The 16,874-nt window shown below is 43.1% G+C and overlaps 3 protein-coding genes and 2 long non-coding RNA genes across 5 annotated transcripts; 2 read left to right on the top strand and 3 right to left on the bottom strand.

The window, feature by feature from the left end:
* Positions 1–2,157: 2,157 nt before the first annotated feature.
* On the bottom strand, positions 2,158–3,362 carry LOC113745600 (uncharacterized). Its single transcript, XR_003462238.1, has 3 exons — positions 3,253–3,362; positions 2,308–2,362; positions 2,158–2,221 (listed from the first exon to the last, which is right to left on the bottom strand). It is a non-coding gene; the product is annotated as an uncharacterized LOC113745600 (long non-coding RNA).
* Positions 3,363–4,671: 1,309 nt separating this feature from the next.
* LOC113745693 (uncharacterized) lies at positions 4,672–7,894 on the bottom strand. Its single transcript, XM_027278387.1, has 6 exons — positions 7,860–7,894; positions 7,415–7,674; positions 7,190–7,219; positions 6,376–6,654; positions 6,146–6,262; positions 4,672–4,745 (listed from the first exon to the last, which is right to left on the bottom strand). Exons 1-6 carry the CDS (start codon positions 7,892–7,894, stop codon positions 4,672–4,674), a joined length of 795 nt encoding a protein of 264 aa, XP_027134188.1.
* A 315-nt stretch (positions 7,895–8,209) lies between these two features.
* On the top strand, positions 8,210–10,643 carry LOC113745601 (uncharacterized). The gene is made up of 3 exons (XR_003462239.1): positions 8,210–8,760; positions 8,897–9,005; positions 9,853–10,643. It is a non-coding gene; the product is annotated as an uncharacterized LOC113745601 (long non-coding RNA).
* Positions 10,389–13,674, bottom strand: LOC104939133 (protein unc-119 homolog B). Its single transcript, XM_010755619.3, has 5 exons — positions 13,302–13,674; positions 11,885–11,998; positions 11,508–11,616; positions 11,245–11,417; positions 10,389–11,081 (listed from the first exon to the last, which is right to left on the bottom strand). Exons 1-5 carry the CDS (start codon positions 13,543–13,545, stop codon positions 10,969–10,971), a joined length of 753 nt encoding a protein of 250 aa, XP_010753921.1. The 5' UTR covers positions 13,546–13,674; the 3' UTR covers positions 10,389–10,968.
* A 15-nt stretch (positions 13,675–13,689) lies between these two features.
* Positions 13,690–15,804, top strand: pop5 (POP5 homolog, ribonuclease P/MRP subunit). The gene is made up of 5 exons (XM_027277413.1): positions 13,690–14,029; positions 14,118–14,308; positions 14,979–15,065; positions 15,143–15,226; positions 15,428–15,804. The coding sequence occupies exons 1-5, from the start codon at positions 14,010–14,012 to the stop codon at positions 15,553–15,555; spliced, it is 510 nt and encodes a 169-aa protein (XP_027133214.1). The 5' UTR covers positions 13,690–14,009; the 3' UTR covers positions 15,556–15,804.
* Positions 15,805–16,874: the final 1,070 nt, after the last annotated feature.

The following is a 16,874-nucleotide window of genomic DNA, read 5'->3' as shown; positions in this document are numbered from 1 at the left end:
GAGCTAATTAAAGAAAAGCAGCATGACGGTGAGTTCAGCTGCTATTTCCAGTCAGACCAACATTGTAGTTGTTGTAATAATAACCTCAGCTGTCCTGAGGACGTTAGGTAAGGCCTGATGAAGATCTCTGTTTAACATCATTGATTTCAGGGTTTGAAGGTTTAGCTTGAGATGCTCCAGCCTGACGTTTGATTCATCTCCTGCAGAATTCAGATGTTTAGTTCAGATCGCTTCAAGTTTTTCAATTTATTTTGTGCAAGAACAGAAAATGAAACTTCACTACTTAATTCACTTGATCAGTGTAGCAAACTGTGGCATGTTGGGTCCTTGAATTTGAGGGAATTGGGCCTGGAAAGTCCTTGAGTCTGATGTTTAAGAAGGTTTCTATACTTCACTAACTAACTACTGTCTGAGCTGTGGTTAATCTGTGAATGACTGAACGTCCTGAACTCAGTCTCTGCTTCTGTCACGTGTAAATCGTGTTGAGACCGTCTCTGCACTCCGTTATATATATGCAGAAGGACCGCACGGGGCATGGAGACCGTTTCTGACACGAGCCTCTTTCCAGAGGAGGCGACTTATTGAGCTGCTTGTTTCACACCTGGAGGTAGAAGAAGGGAAGGCTGCCAGCACAGGTGACTTACAGGTGAACCTGAGACCTGAGTGTGTTAAAGAAGAATCCACGTGCGCTGACATGCAGGGGAGAGACGTGTCATCAGTTCTAAGAGATTTTAAACTCAGTAACCTGAGAAGGAAGTTACTGTGTGGATAAATGAATCCACGTTCACCTGAAGTCATCATGTCTTGGGTTTCTCTGTTTATTGAAAGGTTGCACATGAATACTGGTTATAGTTACACATGAGGACTTTGTGGTGCATGCTGGGAGTTCTTGTGGATAAACAGTAAACTAAACAGTTCATACATGGAGCCATCTGCAGGCAGTGACACAAAGGCTCCCCCCAGTGGTCAAATCAAAATATACACGGCTCCGACACAAACTGAACATTTCTACAAATAATATACACGGCTCCGACACAAACTGAACATTTCTACAAATGAAACAAAAAATTATTCGTCATTTTAAAAATAAAAGAAAGTCATGAATATTTGATACGTATGATTAGGACTGATGCTGGTCTAAACAAATATTTAAAAAAAATTCAAAAAAATATTAATTTAGAAGACTTTTATAGCTTGATATGTTCATGCACACATTTATGTGTCGAAGGGTATTTAACGTAATTATTTTGAAGGGTAACCAGAAGGTTAAATGAACTGAACTCGTCAGCACCGTCAACACAAACCGTCACGTTTACAAGTTTTCACATGAAACTAGTTTAAAAGGGAACGTCTGTCTTTGAACAGAAAACGACGACAACGCTTCCTGACCCACATTTTAAAAAGTAGTCTGTACTTTCTCTACCTCCTGTAGAGCTCGTGGCATCTTCGTGCCAGTTATTCAGCAGATAAAGTCTGTGTGCAGAAAACTATGTCTACTACATAAATTACAAAACTTTACTCGGCACCGAATATTAAAAATATTGTTTGGTGACTCGTGACCACCCGCTCAATTTGTATCAGCCCGTGCATCACTGATATCCATAGTTTTAAACAGAAACAGCAAAGTTCGGCAGAAGTGAAGCGTCCATCAGTCATTCAGACTCTTTGAGGACGTGCTGTCAGCTTTAAACACTGATATAAATAAATACAAATGAAACGTTTCATCACCGTTTGAATGTTTGAGTGTGAGGGTGAACAAACACAAAGACGACGACGGTCGTGATCTTTACTTTTTATGGAATCACTTCTTTACAAACATCAACTGAATAACTTACGAGTGACTAACAACGCTGCGTTCAAGAGCCTCGTTTCAAACATGAAAGCAGCGCGTGGTCGGGTTCTTTGTGGGTTCTTCGAGGTAACAGTGTCCGGGAGTGTTTGAGCCGCCGTGTCATGGTCAGTCCAGAAAAAAGGAGGTGAGGTTGGAGATGTTCAACAGCTTCAGCTCTACTTCAGGATGGTGTCTTCACTCGCTGCGAGGACAGAGACAAACACGTTAATCAGAGAAGACGATGATGAAGATGAAGAACATCTCAGACTGATGCACGATGACGAGGCCGACCTTCTGCCAGCTGCTTGGCGATGCGCTCCTGCTCTTCACGAACCTTCTTCTCCTCCTCCTCGATCCTCCTCTCCTCAGCTGCAATCGGCTTCAGGTGATCTGAGAAAATCAAAAACATTGAACCTCTTTTCAAGGACTTTCAAGGCCTTGTACGAGTCCTCAGTACTCGGCTGATAAGAACTCACCATATCTCCTTTTGCCGTAGATGATGCCGGCGATCAGAGCAGAATATCTCGCCGTCTGCGGAAACAAAGACTCATCAGCGCTGCAGGAGACAGGAAGTGACATCACATCAAGACGTCCATACAGAGCGGAGAGGATCTCCATGTTTTTTCTTGTGGCCGGATAATTTTATTAATGACCCGGCGGTAAAACGCACTCCCACCACTCATACTACAAATCCCACAATGCACTGCAACTGCTGACACACAGGTCAAGACCTGTGCTCCACCTCGAACCTGCTGCTTCGGCTGTTTATTGACACACATTCGTCAGTACAGTTGTAGTCCGTCAGTACAGTTGTAGTCCGTCAGTGTAGCTGTAGTTCGTCAATGTAGTTGTAGTTCGTCAGTACAGTTGTAGTTCGTTAGTATAGTTGCAGTTCGTCAATGTAGTTGTAGTTCATCAGTACAGTTGTAGTTCGTTAGTAAAGTTGCAGTTCGTCAGTACAGTTGTAGTTCGTTAGTGTAGTTGTAGTTCGTCAATGCAGTTGTAGTTCGTTAGTGCAGTTGTAGTTCGTCAGTGCAGTTGTAGCTCGTCAGTGCAGTTGTAGTTCGTTAGTAAAGTTGTAGTTCGTTAGTATAGTTGCAGTTCGTCAGTGTAGTTGTAGTTCGTCAGTACAGTTGTAGTTCGTTAGTACAGTTGTAGTTCGTTAGTACAGTTGTAGTTCGTTAGTACAGTTGTAGTTCGTTAGTATAGTTGTAGTTCGTTAGTACAGTTGTAGTTCTCTTGACCTCGCTCTACTAGCCTCAGCTGTTAGCCTCCGAGCTAACGGTTAGCAGGAGCTCGCGCTCTGAAAACAAACCGCGTCACTTCACCGTCAAACAAAGAAACTGTCGCCCGACACAAACCTTGATGAGGAGACACAAACCTTGATGAGGAGACACAAACCTTGATGAGGAGACACAAACCTTGATGAGGAGACACAAACCTTGATGAGGGGAGACACAGCCACCGGAGGCGCCATCGTTAATCACAGCAGGCTAACAGCTAACGGCTAACAGAGGTGACTTTACCGCTGCTTCTTCTTCGCTTCAGCTTTTATTGTAGCTGGTGAGTGACGTCACCGCCCCTGCTGGACAGAGATGTAACTACAGGTCACAGATTTTTATTTTTATTTTTATTTTGGATTAAAATACTAAAAATAAACCTCCACCATAATACTTTATGTTGCTCAACTTAGACCCATCTGCTCCTCAGCTTCTTCGTTTTTATTAGATATTGTGTGTATATATATTTATATTGTTTATAGTTTAATACTTGTTTTTTTATCTTCCTGTATTTTTCATATATATTTTACTTCATGTTTATTCTGCGCATAGTCACATTCCTTGTAAGTGCACACCTGATAAAACCCGATACATTAGATTCTGATGTTGTCCTCATTCAGGGACACTTCCTGTGCCGAAGACAATGCTTCGTTTTTATGAGGAATTAAAAATGCACACCGAAAAAAAAAGCTCAGGTCTCAGGAGGTTAATGAAGAAAACTAATAAGATAAAATAAAAATAAATAAATTATCAACAAAAATAATATAAAAATCAAAGATATACCATAAATTTAAAACTTCCAAATAAATAAAGTAAAAAAGTTTAAAAAGAGTTAAACAGATCATAATTAATTAAATCATAGAAACATAATTAAATCTCGAGATAACAAATCAAACAAAGTATGATCTGATGCCTGAGACGTGACGTCATGCCGTGCTGACGCTGATTGGTGGATCTATAAACTCCTCACAGTGAAGTTTTACTCTGCTTTTCCTTCCTCGAGATTTCATATGAATTATGCTGTTATCCCGGTGTTATTGGAGAGAGAGAGAGAGAATTGTCTTTGACGTGTCGTCTGTTTCTTCATACCTGAACATGCATTTGACTTAAAATTCAGAAAAGAAAAAAACAAAAACAAACCTCCAAAATCCAAAATATGCTGACTAAGGGGTAAGAGGAAGTATCATAAAAAACAGATGTTTACAGTTTAAACAAAGATATTTATTGATTTAATAAAAGGAGATGGTTCTACACCAGTCCAGGGTGCGGAGAGCGTAACATAAAACAAATCCACTCATTAACATTATATATTATTATCATCAGCTATGCAAAGTTAAAGAATAATAAGACACAAACGGCTGACTGTGACATGAAGAACCAGCATCAATGAGACTGAAAGCACATTCAGGATTGTCAGTGTTCTAAAAACTTTTCTTTAAACGTGTAAAAATACATTTCATCTCAAAGATTTAAAGTTAAAGAATATTTACACACCCTGATGCAGAACAACACTGTCAGCAGAGTAAGATCTGAATCTGAGCTACATTCATGATGACAGTGTCAGATCTGAAGAGAAGTGTTCTCTGATTCAGAGTTGATCTTAATGCTACCATCAGAAACACGCTTAGTGAATTCTTAAACAAGAAAAGCAAGAGTGATATGTTTTAAAATTAACTTTGCATTACTCATAATAAGTCATGTTTAAAATGAACATGAGGTTCAGATTTGTATCAGCTTGCCCCCTGAGCATTTTCACAAAAAATAAAATATAGTAAAATAAATAAATAAAATAAAATCTGATCATCTTTAAAAGAGGTTTGGACACTGCTGGTCTATGGGCATCAAAGTGGTGAACTGTCTGTCTGATGACAAGGACCTGCAGAAACAAAAGAAAAGTTTAGATAAAGTGCAAAAAAAAAAGCAATATGAATGCATTCTGTTTAATTTGACATTTCTAATTAAAGTATTCACTTAAAGGTCAGCGATGTATTAGAGTGTCTGCAGGCCTGTTCACTGTCCATACTGATTATTCTGACGTATTACAGGAATTTCAGCGTGACTCCTCCCACATGTTTTGGTCGCACGTACACAATAAAGGTATCAAAACGACCGGCTCAGACGGGAATGGTGAGCTGTGACTTTTCTCAGAGTTTCACCAAACGGTTTTGCCAAAAATCACCAAAAACCACGCCAGAATTCACAATGGGTGTATTGATAGAATGTTCCAGAGCTAGAGTGGAGAGGGAGAGAAACATTTGTCAAAAAATACATTTGCAAACGGCTCTCGTGGCCACAAATGTCACTCTACAGAAATAATTTCTACATAGAAACGTAGGAAAATTCGTGGGCTACGCAGCGATATCACTGCTGAAGCTGTCAGACTTATAGTTTTGGCGAGAGACGCACTGATGCTCCAGGATCACCCACCGACAGCCCCATCTACTCCCATGTAAACTGGAGAGGAGAAATTTCCCAAAGGAGCACGGGGCACCTGTTCTTTCTCTCTCTCCCCAGGTCACATTTTTTAACTTCACACACTGAAATTCAGCATTCACATGGTCGACAAGATGAGGATGCTCACGGTCATTTGGGCTTTTTGATACCACCTACCGTTTGGCATTAGTGTCCACTAGTTGGAGGGGCTTCATTTAGAGATTTTCTGTGTCTCTCAGCAGTCTCTCACACACAGACAGAGCACAGCTGCAGTTACAGCTCTGACCTGCAGCTGACCCTGGTTGCTCGGCAACCTCAAGCTGCCTTTGACTGACTTTGTTTAAGTCTCTGTGCTGCTGCAGTGTCAGTAATAACGTCTGTCAGACACACTCTACAGTTATTTACACAGTTTATAGTTACAACTTGCTATATTTATTTGAACCAGTCAGAACGAGAAGCAGAGGCCTCAAATAAATGAAGTCTCAGTGGATGTTTTTATGAATGTAAATACCAACATAATGAAGATAAGTAATTAAATTATCTGTTCAGTTGATGTCAGCACATTATGTTTATGTTGATACAATTCCTAACAGAAACTTACCATTACGTATTCTTCTGATGCACTTTGCAGCTACAAGCAAAGGTAGACCGACAGAGAAAACTCCCAAGAAGTATCCACTGAGCCATCCTGTGACGTCCACTTTGCTGCACGTGTCCTCTGAAACACAAAACAAAACCCGAGTGTGAAACTCTGAATGTACTCAAATATAAGTTTATGTTTAAAGTGATGATATTTCATAAATGAAGTGCTATCAGTGAAACAAGTCTCACCATAGACAGGCACGTAGGTCTCAGCAGAAGTCTCATGGTGGATTTCCTTCTGCTTGGCGACACAGCGGAAGCGGCCGGTCTTGGTCACGGTGGTGAAGCGGATCACAGTGTACCGGCATCCTCTTTTAGAGACCTGAGGTTCCTCAGCAGGAAGGACGTTTCCAGCACTGTCCTGGATCTCTACTTCAGGTTTTGGAGAAGCACCTTGGACCTCACACTTCAGCTGGACTCTGTCCTCTGTGACATTGACTATCACGATGTTTGGCTTTGGAGAAGCTCCTGTTAATGTAACAAATATACAAGCTAGCCGTTAGCTGCAGCCGTGCACTGAAGTACTACAACACAAAATCTCCTGATTACTAAAGAAATATCTGATGATGTCACTGATTTCTACATCTGCAGAGTCCGTGCTCCAACTGTGTCACCCAGAGATCCTTTATTATTCAAATGTAAATTATTTCAAGACGACAGCCTGAAATGAAACAAATCTGATGGACTGACAGAAGAACATCAAGTAGAACTGAGCTGAACTGGACTGAGCTGAACTGGACTGAGCTGAACTGGACTGAGCTGAACTGGACTGAGCTGAACTGGACTGAGCTGAACTGGACTGGACTGTGGGTAACAGCTGATGGATTTTGTAGATGTAGAGTTCAATAACATCATCGTATCGTTTATGTTTTCAGTGGTGAGTCAGTGGTTACACTGATAAACTAACATGTAGTTTTTTAACCTGTGTCACTACAGTAAGTTGAAGTCCTGGATGACACTGTGTTGTAACACACACTTACAGACAATGAAAGCAGTGACATACCTTGGATTTGTCTAATCTTCATCACAGGTTCTGAAAGACAGAAAAGAAAGAACTTCATCCCATTCAAACAAACCCTACAGCTGACCTGGTTCTAGCTTAGCACAGGAGGTTTCTAAAAGGTAGACAGGGACGGCCCTGATCTGGTTTCTGGTGGTTTTTAATAGAAGAAGAAGTTTTCCATTGATTGTAGCTGGTTAAGAGAGTCAAAGGAAGAGGAGCACTCACCAACAACAAGCTGAATGTAGAATCTCTGAGGTGGTTCCAGATGTGGAAGATCACAGGTGTAGTTCCCGCCGTCCTCTATCTTTGTATTTCTGATGATGATGGAGGCGTTGCCGTTCTTCAGTTCATGTGGAAAATGTGACACTCGACCTTTGAACTCCTCTGCTCTGGTGGTAACACTGCCTGCCTGATACATGAACACGTCCGTGCGAAGGTTGTTCGTCCTCCAGTCGAACAGTGCTCCCGAAAGGTTCTCCTTGGTTCTGGGGGAACACGGCAAAATGGCATCGCTGTCCTCTTTCACGACCACTCGGACGCCACCTGACCCAGAGACATGAAATATATATGTATATATGAATCATCATCATGTTTAATAACTGTGACTGTTGAGCAACATCAGATTACGTCCAGTAAACCCAGATTGTTCATGTGAGCTGTATGGACTGACAGGTCGTCACTCAGTAACAAGATGTTGTCCAACATTTATACAACGTTTGACAACATGCAGCATCTCTTTCCACCTGTCTGTGTTCATACTGAGAAGTTACACACCCTGTCACCTCATTGCAGGCAGATTTTCCTACGTTTCTATGTAGAAATTATTTCTGTAGACTGACATTTGTGGCCACGAGAGCTGTCTGCAAATATCTTAAAGTGAATCGTTTATTTAATTAGAAATGTGAAATTAAACAGAATGCATTTATCTATTTGTTTGGACTTTATCTAAACTTTTCTTTTGTTTCTGCAGGTCCTTGTCAGCAGACAGACAGTTCACCACTTTGATGCCCAGGGTCAGATTTTACATTGTGAAAATGCTCAGGGGGCAATACTGACATTTAAAAAATGAACTGTTCTCTAACAATTTTATTTTCATTGTCACAATTATCATTTTAAACTGAATGAAGCTGATACAAATCTGAAGCTCATGTTCATTTTAAACATGACTTATTATGAAATGAAGTTTAAAGCAAATCTTTGTTGACACTGAGCCAATGTCAACAAAGATTTGACACACACTCAACATGCAGCATCTCTTCCCACCCGTGTTCATACTGTGTGCACAACACGTCATTTACTTCATAAAGTCTGTGAGTCTGAGATCAGAAACTTTCTTACTGTTTTTATCTCCAAGTATTATTCCAGGCAGGAGACAGAGGAGAGACCAGGACAGAGCTGCAACATCCATGATGACAACTCCGACAAAGTCCTTAACCCGAGAAGATGAACTTCAGTTCGAGTTCGTTAAAGTCCGTCAGATATTTGAAGTTAAATGTCGAACAAACAGTGAAGCTCTTGAATGAACTTGTACCAGACATTGAAATCAGAAAGTCGTCAGGATGTAACACCAGGTGAGGACCACAGGATAGTTTGGTAATGAGTCTTGAATACCTTCTTCAATAATTAACGCAGTTCAAAAACAGACTTAAACGTTAAATCCAGAAATGTCAGTCGTTTTCTCTCTCCCCCCTCGGTATCCTCCTCCAGGCTGAAGAGTTCACCGGGAGAACGACAAAGCAGGATAGTCAGAGGCAGGCGAGACTGTGGACGAGAGAGGCATAAATAGTGAAAGTAGGAGGTTCACCCAAGGACTCAGGTGAGCAGAGTTGTCTCCTCCCCTGGGGTTGTGACAAAGTGAGAGTGTGGACAGCATCCAGCTGTTTGCGGGAGTTAATTTCATATTTAGGCAGGGCCGGTTTTAGCTATGGCAATGTGGCAATGTGGGCGACCACCACAGGTCGCCCACATTGCCCATAGCCCACCGTGGGCTATGGGCAATGTGGGCGACCTGCCCACGCAGTCGGCAATGCCAATGTAGCCAGAAGGCGCTTTATTTAGGTCACAAGTTCAGCTATCTACATGTTCATGTCTGTGAATATATTATGTTCTTTGAGTAACTATTCAGTAATCTGTCAACATGATTTCATGAGAATGAAGACCACGGTAAAAACCATTCAACTGTCAGTTTGTGTGCACACACACACACACACACACACACACACACACACACACACACACCGAGGACAGAACAGGTCTTGTGGTTTTGTGTTGTCATGATTTCCAAGAAGTCGGTGTAGCAGGTCAGCAAATGTGAGAGCAGCTGAACTTAAAAAGCTTCTTTTTTTGTTACAGAAGGTCAAATTCAACCATGTCATGATTCTAATGCTTACATAACCTGTCCTGTTACACTGATATAAAACAAATCAGATAAATATCGTGACCAATATGTCACAGTAAGAAAAAATATTCTGCTCCGTTAATTTAGCAGATTCCATGATATTTAGTTAATATATTTTATTCACGTTTAATTCAAAGCAGATTAAAATATTAATTAGGTTTGTTAAGAAAATGCAAATAAACCATGTTTGCCTATCAGTTAATGAAATAAACAAGACAAACAAGATCATTCTATCCCATGTCAGTAATATTTTAATTTTCTCTAGATGTGATGTGTATGGTGTTGACGGAACTCATTCATGCTTCACCGAGGAGAGAAACTGTTTTAACCAAAGATTTTGTTGTTAAACCAAAGACGGTAAGTTATAATTTTATTGATACTATAAAGTTCCTGTTAATGCTGGACAGATGTAACGTTTCAGATCTGACAGCAGAGGGAGCTGGTTTTCAAAGTAAAAGGGTCAAATCTGTTCCACCAACGTTTAACCGAGAAATGAGTCCGGGTTCTTCTGGGTTCATTTAATTTGAGAACTCTGCTCTGAGCTGATCACGCTAACTGTCTGAAGTGATCTTTGTGTGTTTGCTTTCATTTATATTGATGAAGTTTGGATAAAGTCGTAACATTATTAGCTTGTTTCTTCTTCATCAGTTCAGCTGGATCTGTCGTCTGTTATCATGGACAGCTGAAGACAGACAGACAGACAGACAGACAGACAGGAACTCAACAAAACCCACAGAAGTGATCTTTTTGGGGTGAACTGTCCCTTTAAATGACCATTGAGTCATCATCATGGACATGAAATGAGCTTAACAAAGGTTTATTGAAGAGCTTTTGTGCAAATGTACAGACTGGAAACAGTTACACGTTTGTAGTAAACGGGCGAATATATGCAAAACCAGCAGTAGAGTCCTTAAAACAGGGCTTCATCAGCCCACGAGGACCTCGAAGACCTCGAAGACCTCGAGGATCGGCGTGAGAAGACAGTCCGGCGGTCATCTTTGTTGTCCCAGAGTGTCGAGGAACGTCAGCTCGTGCTACATGATCATCTACGACTAACAATACTGAACAACTCCTAGTGAACGCTCGTTTTTCCAGACAGGAAACAACTGTCAGGTTGCAAAAAGGTATTTCAAACAAACATCAAGAGTCTAAATATATTGAAGTAAATGAAGTTTTCATAAGTGACGCAGTCTGTAGGCTCCGCCATGACTCCACCTGTCCCTTTCCAGCAGAGACGGCAACAAACTTAAGGCAAAGTGTTCAAGGGAACATGAAGGACAGAAATGTTGGACAGAGTCTCAGAGACTGAGCTCCATGAGTCCTGATGGACGAAGGCAGACGTTTGTCCTGTAATCCAGGACGAGGCGAACACGTCACGTTCTTACAGCCCGCCGTTGTAGGCGTAGTCCGCCTTGTTGTGCATGATGAGTTTGTTGTCCACAAAGTAGAAACTGTCTGACCTCGTCTCGTAAGGGTGAGCGACCATCTGACGAACTGGAAGAAGCAAAAACAAAAGGTATGGATTATTACGTGGACGTAGTCTCCACAGACTGTCTAAAACCTGGACGTAGTCTCTGAGACGTCCCCGCAGACTGCCTAAAACCTGCACGTAGTCTCCGAGACGTCCCCGCAGACTGTCTAAAGTTATCAAACTCACTGAGTTCGTCTGGAAGTTGTGGAAACTCATAGATGTGTTCACATGTGTTGCGGCTGTTGGGGATGCAGAAACCGAAGTCGAAGTCAAAGTTCTTGAGGAGGCGTCCCTGGAAGTAATGCCGCTCGATCATACGGAAGCTGTTGATTGGCCGGTCGCCCACCGTGAACTCCACGCTGAAACAAGAGAGGCGACATTTACGACAACTCAGACAACACGACGACCCTGAGGAGACTGAACAGAAAAGTTGGGGTGCGTTCACTTACGTTGCACCAACAGTACAGAGTTTTAAGAAGGCCGGTGTGAACTGGTATCGTACAAAACGTCCTGCACTGCTGTCCACGTCTCCGCCGTCGTCTTCACCGTCCACGGGACCTGAAACAGGAAACACACATTCACACGACACATCCTCAGACTTGTTGTTACATGTTGAATACTCATTTTAAATAATTCACCAGCATCACCATTCAAGAACTTTCAAAGTACCTTATTAAAAAAACAAACAGTTTGAACCTCTAACATTTCAGCAATATATCGTTCAAAGTCTTCACGTGTTTTCAGCAACTATTGTCAAACATATTTAACGCGTTTTAAAAGAAATCTCAGAATTGTCCTTACGTGAACTTTAACGGGTAAATCTTACCGCTGTTCGGAGGCTTGGCGATCTCGAACAGAACCGTCCCCGTCTCCAGATCTCTGATTTTGAAGCGTGTGAAGTCGATGTTGTAGATGTTGTCCTCGGGTTTGCACAGATAGTCTGAAACGAGACACAAACACAAAGTTTCATTGGATTTACAGACGCTCAGCTTCCAGTTTCGGTTGGTGTTTTCTGCACCTTGCAGCAGTCGGGGTGAGTAATGCTGCAGCACAGCGCTGAGAGAGGGAAGTAAAGCCATTGTTGTCTGCTCCAGGAAAAAAGGCCCAAAAACAATGGGAGGCATTATGAAGCGTTAGCTGCCACTGTAGACCGGGTGTCCGATGACGGAGCCCGAGGTCTGACTCAGAGGGTTCAAGCTCAGAGACCGGACTCTGCGGTCCACCTTCGGTTCTATGGAAAGTTAGCAACCTCTAGCTCGTCGCTGAGTCCAAAGTCGCCTCAACCCTCTGATTTACAGAGTTTCTTTGTGGGCAGTGAACTGCTTCCAACTGTAGCTGCTGTTAGCTCAGTTTGTTAGCTGCCGTTAGCTCAGTTTGTTAGCTGCCGTTAACTGCCGTTAGCTCAGTTTGTTAGCTGCTGTTAGCTCAGTTTGTGAGCTGCTGTTAGCTAATGTTAGCTCAGTTTGTTAACAGCTGTTAGCTAATGCTAGCTCATTTTCTTAGCTGGGTTACCCAGACTGTGGGCTCAGAGCACTGGGGGGAGTGTTTGTTTTCAGGGGAATGCTGACGGGTGTCGTGCCAGAACAGGAGCTGGACAATACGTAAGTTAACATCATGGATGACAATTAGCTGCTGGACTCATTTGGTAAGCTATAGTTATCCACTCGTATCGTCTTTTTAAAAACCATGAGATGAAGTAGCTGACGTTAGCCACTCAAGGCGGAAAATTCGATACGTTAGCTAGTTAGCAATCTGTCTGTGTTAATGAGCAAGTTAACGACAACATGACAATATTCTTCACGTGCTTCACAGTAACGTTAGCTTTGACTTTGTTGTGGTGGGAACCGGCGGTTTGATGGACGTGAAGAGGACGTTTGGTTTGTCTCCTCAGGGCTACTGTAGAAAAACGGCGGACTCCGTGGAAGAGGACCCGCTCTCACTGTAGAAATAAAGCTCACAACAACAACAACACGATTCTTATTTTCATGTGATTATACGCTAACATGAATTTTGAATATTATACACAGTGTGAAATTTAACACACTGGCCCTTTAAGGACGGGGGGTGCCCCTTTCAGTCCGGGTGCCCCAAATTCCTCGCTACACCCCTGCGTACATCCTCCCTCTTTAGTTAAATATGAGTTAGTTTCACCGGTTTGACACTTTTTATGATCATATGTGAACTTATCGGTTAGTTAGCCACACTCAGCATCACGTCAGCGACTTGACTTCACCGTAACTTACCCTCCGTGACAGCCCGGAGACCCAGCACATGATCCGGGGAGATGTCTTCCCCCAGCGCCCGGAGCTCATCCTCGGTGACCACAGGCCACTTCTCCGGCTGACTGCGCCTCGACTTCAGCTTCTTCAGCACTCCTCCTCCGCTCTTCCGCTCCCGGTGGTTGGTCTCCGTCGAGCCGCTGTCCGTGTCCGCCTGAGCTTTGCTGACCGCCGGTGTCGGTGCCGGTTTGTTCCGTGAGCCGTTCATACCGGACACGGAGGCGGTTACGAAGAAAAGAGTTACTGTGCTTCTTTGATCCCGCGGGCGACTTCACCAAGATGGCGTGATACGTGTATATGAGACGGGAAAGCTCGCCTGTGATTGGCTGAGAGCGATGGAGATTGTCATAGTTACCGTGGCGCGGGTGTGAATGGTTTACAGCCCGGGCTGTCCCGTTTCTCCTTTAACCGGGGCTGTGGTGTTACTCCTGCGGGGAAACACGCCGCCGTGTTGCGGTTACGAGCTCAGGTTTAACGCCGCTTCAACGCGGAGGAGTTAAATTAAGATTTAACGTTTTAATTCTCACTTTAAATCAGTTTAAAACGCGTTAACGGAGACCGCTAACGTTAACGTGCTGCCCGGTGTCGCTTGTCAAACGCACCGCTGTCACCGGCCGCCGGGCGGCGCTGCCGCGGCGTGTTGACGGAAGTGCTCGCGGAAGCGGAGCCGCGATGGTGCGGGTGAAGTCGAGGTAGGTGCACGTGCTGGTCACGCATCGTTTTTGCGTGTTTACTGTCGGTTTCTAACGCGCCGTGCTGCTCCGCTCTCCCCGCCGGCAGGTATTTACTGTGCGAGGTCAACGTGTCGGACCGGAGCCGCCTGCTGCTGCTGGATGACCGGGCCGTGGCCGCGGCGGTGCGGGAAGCGGTGACCCGGATCCACGGAGACTACGGAGCGGCTCTGTGCAGCAGCGGCTTCACCGGTGAGACGTCATATAAATATAAATATAAATATAAATATAAATATAAATATAAATATAAATATTATACATGAGTCACAGCGTTCTAAACATTATATATATTATATAATATATAAAATAAACATTCTAAACATCATACTGTGTTTACATACACGAAGTTTAAACTTAAACACTTCAACATGTAATGTTATTATTTTAATCTGGTTTCTTAATGTTTTATTATAACGGTCTGAACTCTGATCCTGGTTCCGACCCACTGTTCTGACCCTGGTCCTGACTCTGTTTCTGACTGTGGTCCTGACTCTGGTTCTGACCCTGGTCCTGACTCTGGACTCTGGTTCTGACCCTGGTCCTGATTCTGGACTCTGGTTCTGGACCCTGGTTCTGACTCTGGTTCTGACCCTGGTCCTGATTCTGGACTCTGGTCCTGACCCTGGTCCTGACCCTGGTCCTGACTCTGGTCCTGACCCTGGTCCTGACTCTGGTTCTGACTTTGGTTCTGACTTTGGTCCTGACCCTGGTCCTGACCCTGGTTCTGACTTTGGTCCTGACCCTGATCCTGACCCTGGTCCTGACTCTGGTTCTGACCCTGGTCCTGACTCTGGTTCTGACCCTGGTCCTGACCCTGGTTCTGACTCTGGTTCTGACCCTGGTCCTGACTCTGGTTCTGACCCTGACTCTGGTTCTGACCCTGGTCCTGACCCTGACTCTGGTTCTGGACTGCTCTGGTCGGCGCTGCCGTTCATCAGCACCATCGAGGCTCGTGGGCAGAAGGTCTCGTGTTTTCTCAACTGTTTGCACGTCGGAGGTACAAACACTCTTAATTAATGAGTCAGAGCTCGTCTGTTTGAGTCTGACACTAATTAAAGTGTCTGTTTCTCACAGGAACCATCAGAACGTGTCAGAAGTTTCTGATCCAGTACAACAAACAGCAGCTTCATCGCATGCTGCCCAAATGTAAAAACCCAGGTGAGACAGTTTAGTGATCCAACAATTAATGAACGAACTTCTCACATGATCTGTTCAAACCGGTTCTCTGTGTAACGTTCAGAAAACACTTTAGTAACGTTGCTGTAATGTTTCTGTATTTGAATGTTGGACGTCGTATCTCCGTCTTCAGTCTGAAACTCTGACACGAGGTGTCTGAGCAGTTCCTCTTCTCGTTCGCAGAAGAAGAACAGAAAGTCCGCAGAGCGATCCTGAACTGTTCTGTGCCCGGAGGAAACATGGAGGGACTGGGAGACGAAGAAGACGACGACGAAGAAGAAGAAGAAGAAGAAGAAGAAGAAGAGGAGTGACGTTATTTTCCTTCGACGTCTGCTGCAGACTGTTTTTGTTCATGGAGGAAAACTGTAATATGATTTACTGCAGCAGCTCCGTCACACTTCCATTCATTTGTGTTGGCGTGCAGCACTAAATGAGACTTTATGTTTGAAGAGTTTATTTTGTATTTATTCTGTTTAGTGCTCGTTAGCAGTTCCTTTACTAATTAAAACACTTTTTTTAATAAAGAGAATTCTTTGTGGTGACTTCCTCACACACTTATACACGGATATCTGATTGGTCAAATCTTCTTAGAGCGATGGACGCTTTGATTGGCTCTCACAGGATTGATTTGCTTGACTGACAGGTGAAGGGGAGCGCCAATCAACAGCCTTTGTTTTGTTGTTTTAACTCTGGAGGTAGTTACACTGTGCAGTTCACTAGTGTTGACCTCCAGATTCCCTAGATCGAGCATCTGTGGGATGCTGGACATACAAGTCTGCTCCATGGAGACCTCAACTTAGAACTTAACAGAACTTAACTAACTTCTGCCAGGTATCACAGCACACCTTCACGGGTCTGTGCAGTCCAGGCCTCGATGGGTCAGGACTGCAAAAAGAGGCAGGTGGTCCTAATGTTAATGTTAATGTAACAGCTGATCAGTGTAACAAAATGCTTCATCCAGTTTTGAACAAATGTCAGCCAGATGAAAGATGATGAGGAATACACTTTAATCTAATTTCATTCATTGTAAATGTAACTTGAGTTATAAATGACTCAAAGAAATACAAATGTAAATATATTTATATATGGAAAAAACAGTAAAATGTATAATTCATGTTCCTGGGTGGAAGTCCATTTAAGACAGTACACTCTGTTGATGGAGATGTTACTCTTAACATTAAGTAAAGGTCGTAACTAGAGTTGTCACGATGCCAAAATGAGTAACCACGATACTATACCAGACAAAGTATCACGGTTCCGGGTATTATCGCGATACTGCAGCCTTTTTATTATTATTATTATTTTTGTAAACTGCAATGTATTTGCACAAGTTATAAGTACTTATTAATTACTAATGTTGTTTGGTGCATGATAAACATAATACTGGTGAAGTAAAAATTAGACTGAAACAAGTTTGATACGAGTTTGGTTTTTTGAGCAAAATTAGTGGTGTCAGTCATAGACATGTATACGTAAACGCGCTGAGTCGTACGTCAATGTCGCCGGCATTTCAGATGTGGCAAAGTAACTGGCAACACATGGAAAAAGCTGTGCAAGAGTATTCTTTTCCAAGGTGTTTAACTTACACACACACACAGAGACTGCAATTGTATATGTATGTTCATCATGC

This window comes from Larimichthys crocea, chromosome III, assembly GCF_000972845.2.
Source record: "Larimichthys crocea isolate SSNF chromosome III, L_crocea_2.0, whole genome shotgun sequence".
Lineage (NCBI taxonomy): Eukaryota > Metazoa > Chordata > Actinopteri > Sciaenidae > Larimichthys > Larimichthys crocea.
This window is presented reverse-complemented; position numbering and strand designations above follow the sequence as displayed.

Excerpts from the sequence above, each read along its gene's own strand:
- LOC113745693 (XM_027278387.1), bottom strand. The coding sequence starts at position 7,894 with ATGTTGGACAACATCTTGTTACTGAGTGACGACCT. Across the intron at positions 7,220-7,414 it reads CTACATTCAGCTTGTTGTTG|AACCTGTGATGAAGATTAGA; the intron begins GTGAGTGCTCCT and ends TCTGTCTTTCAG. Across the intron at positions 4,746-6,145 it reads CATCAGAAGAATACGTAATG|AATTCACTAAGCGTGTTTCT; the intron begins GTAAGTTTCTGT and ends TTCTTGTTTAAG.
- LOC104939133 (XM_010755619.3), bottom strand. The coding sequence starts at position 13,545 with ATGAACGGCTCACGGAACAAACCGGCACCGACACCGGCGGTCAGCAAA. Across the intron at positions 11,999-13,301 it reads TCTCCGGGCTGTCACGGAGG|ACTATCTGTGCAAACCCGAG; the intron begins GTAAGTTACGGT and ends GTCTCGTTTCAG. Across the intron at positions 11,617-11,884 it reads CGCCAAGCCTCCGAACAGCG|GTCCCGTGGACGGTGAAGAC; the intron begins GTAAGATTTACC and ends TTCCTGTTTCAG.
- pop5 (XM_027277413.1), top strand. The coding sequence starts at position 14,010 with ATGGTGCGGGTGAAGTCGAG. Across the intron at positions 15,066-15,142 it reads CAACTGTTTGCACGTCGGAG|GAACCATCAGAACGTGTCAG; the intron begins GTACAAACACTC and ends TGTTTCTCACAG. Across the intron at positions 15,227-15,427 it reads GCCCAAATGTAAAAACCCAG|AAGAAGAACAGAAAGTCCGC; the intron begins GTGAGACAGTTT and ends TCTCGTTCGCAG.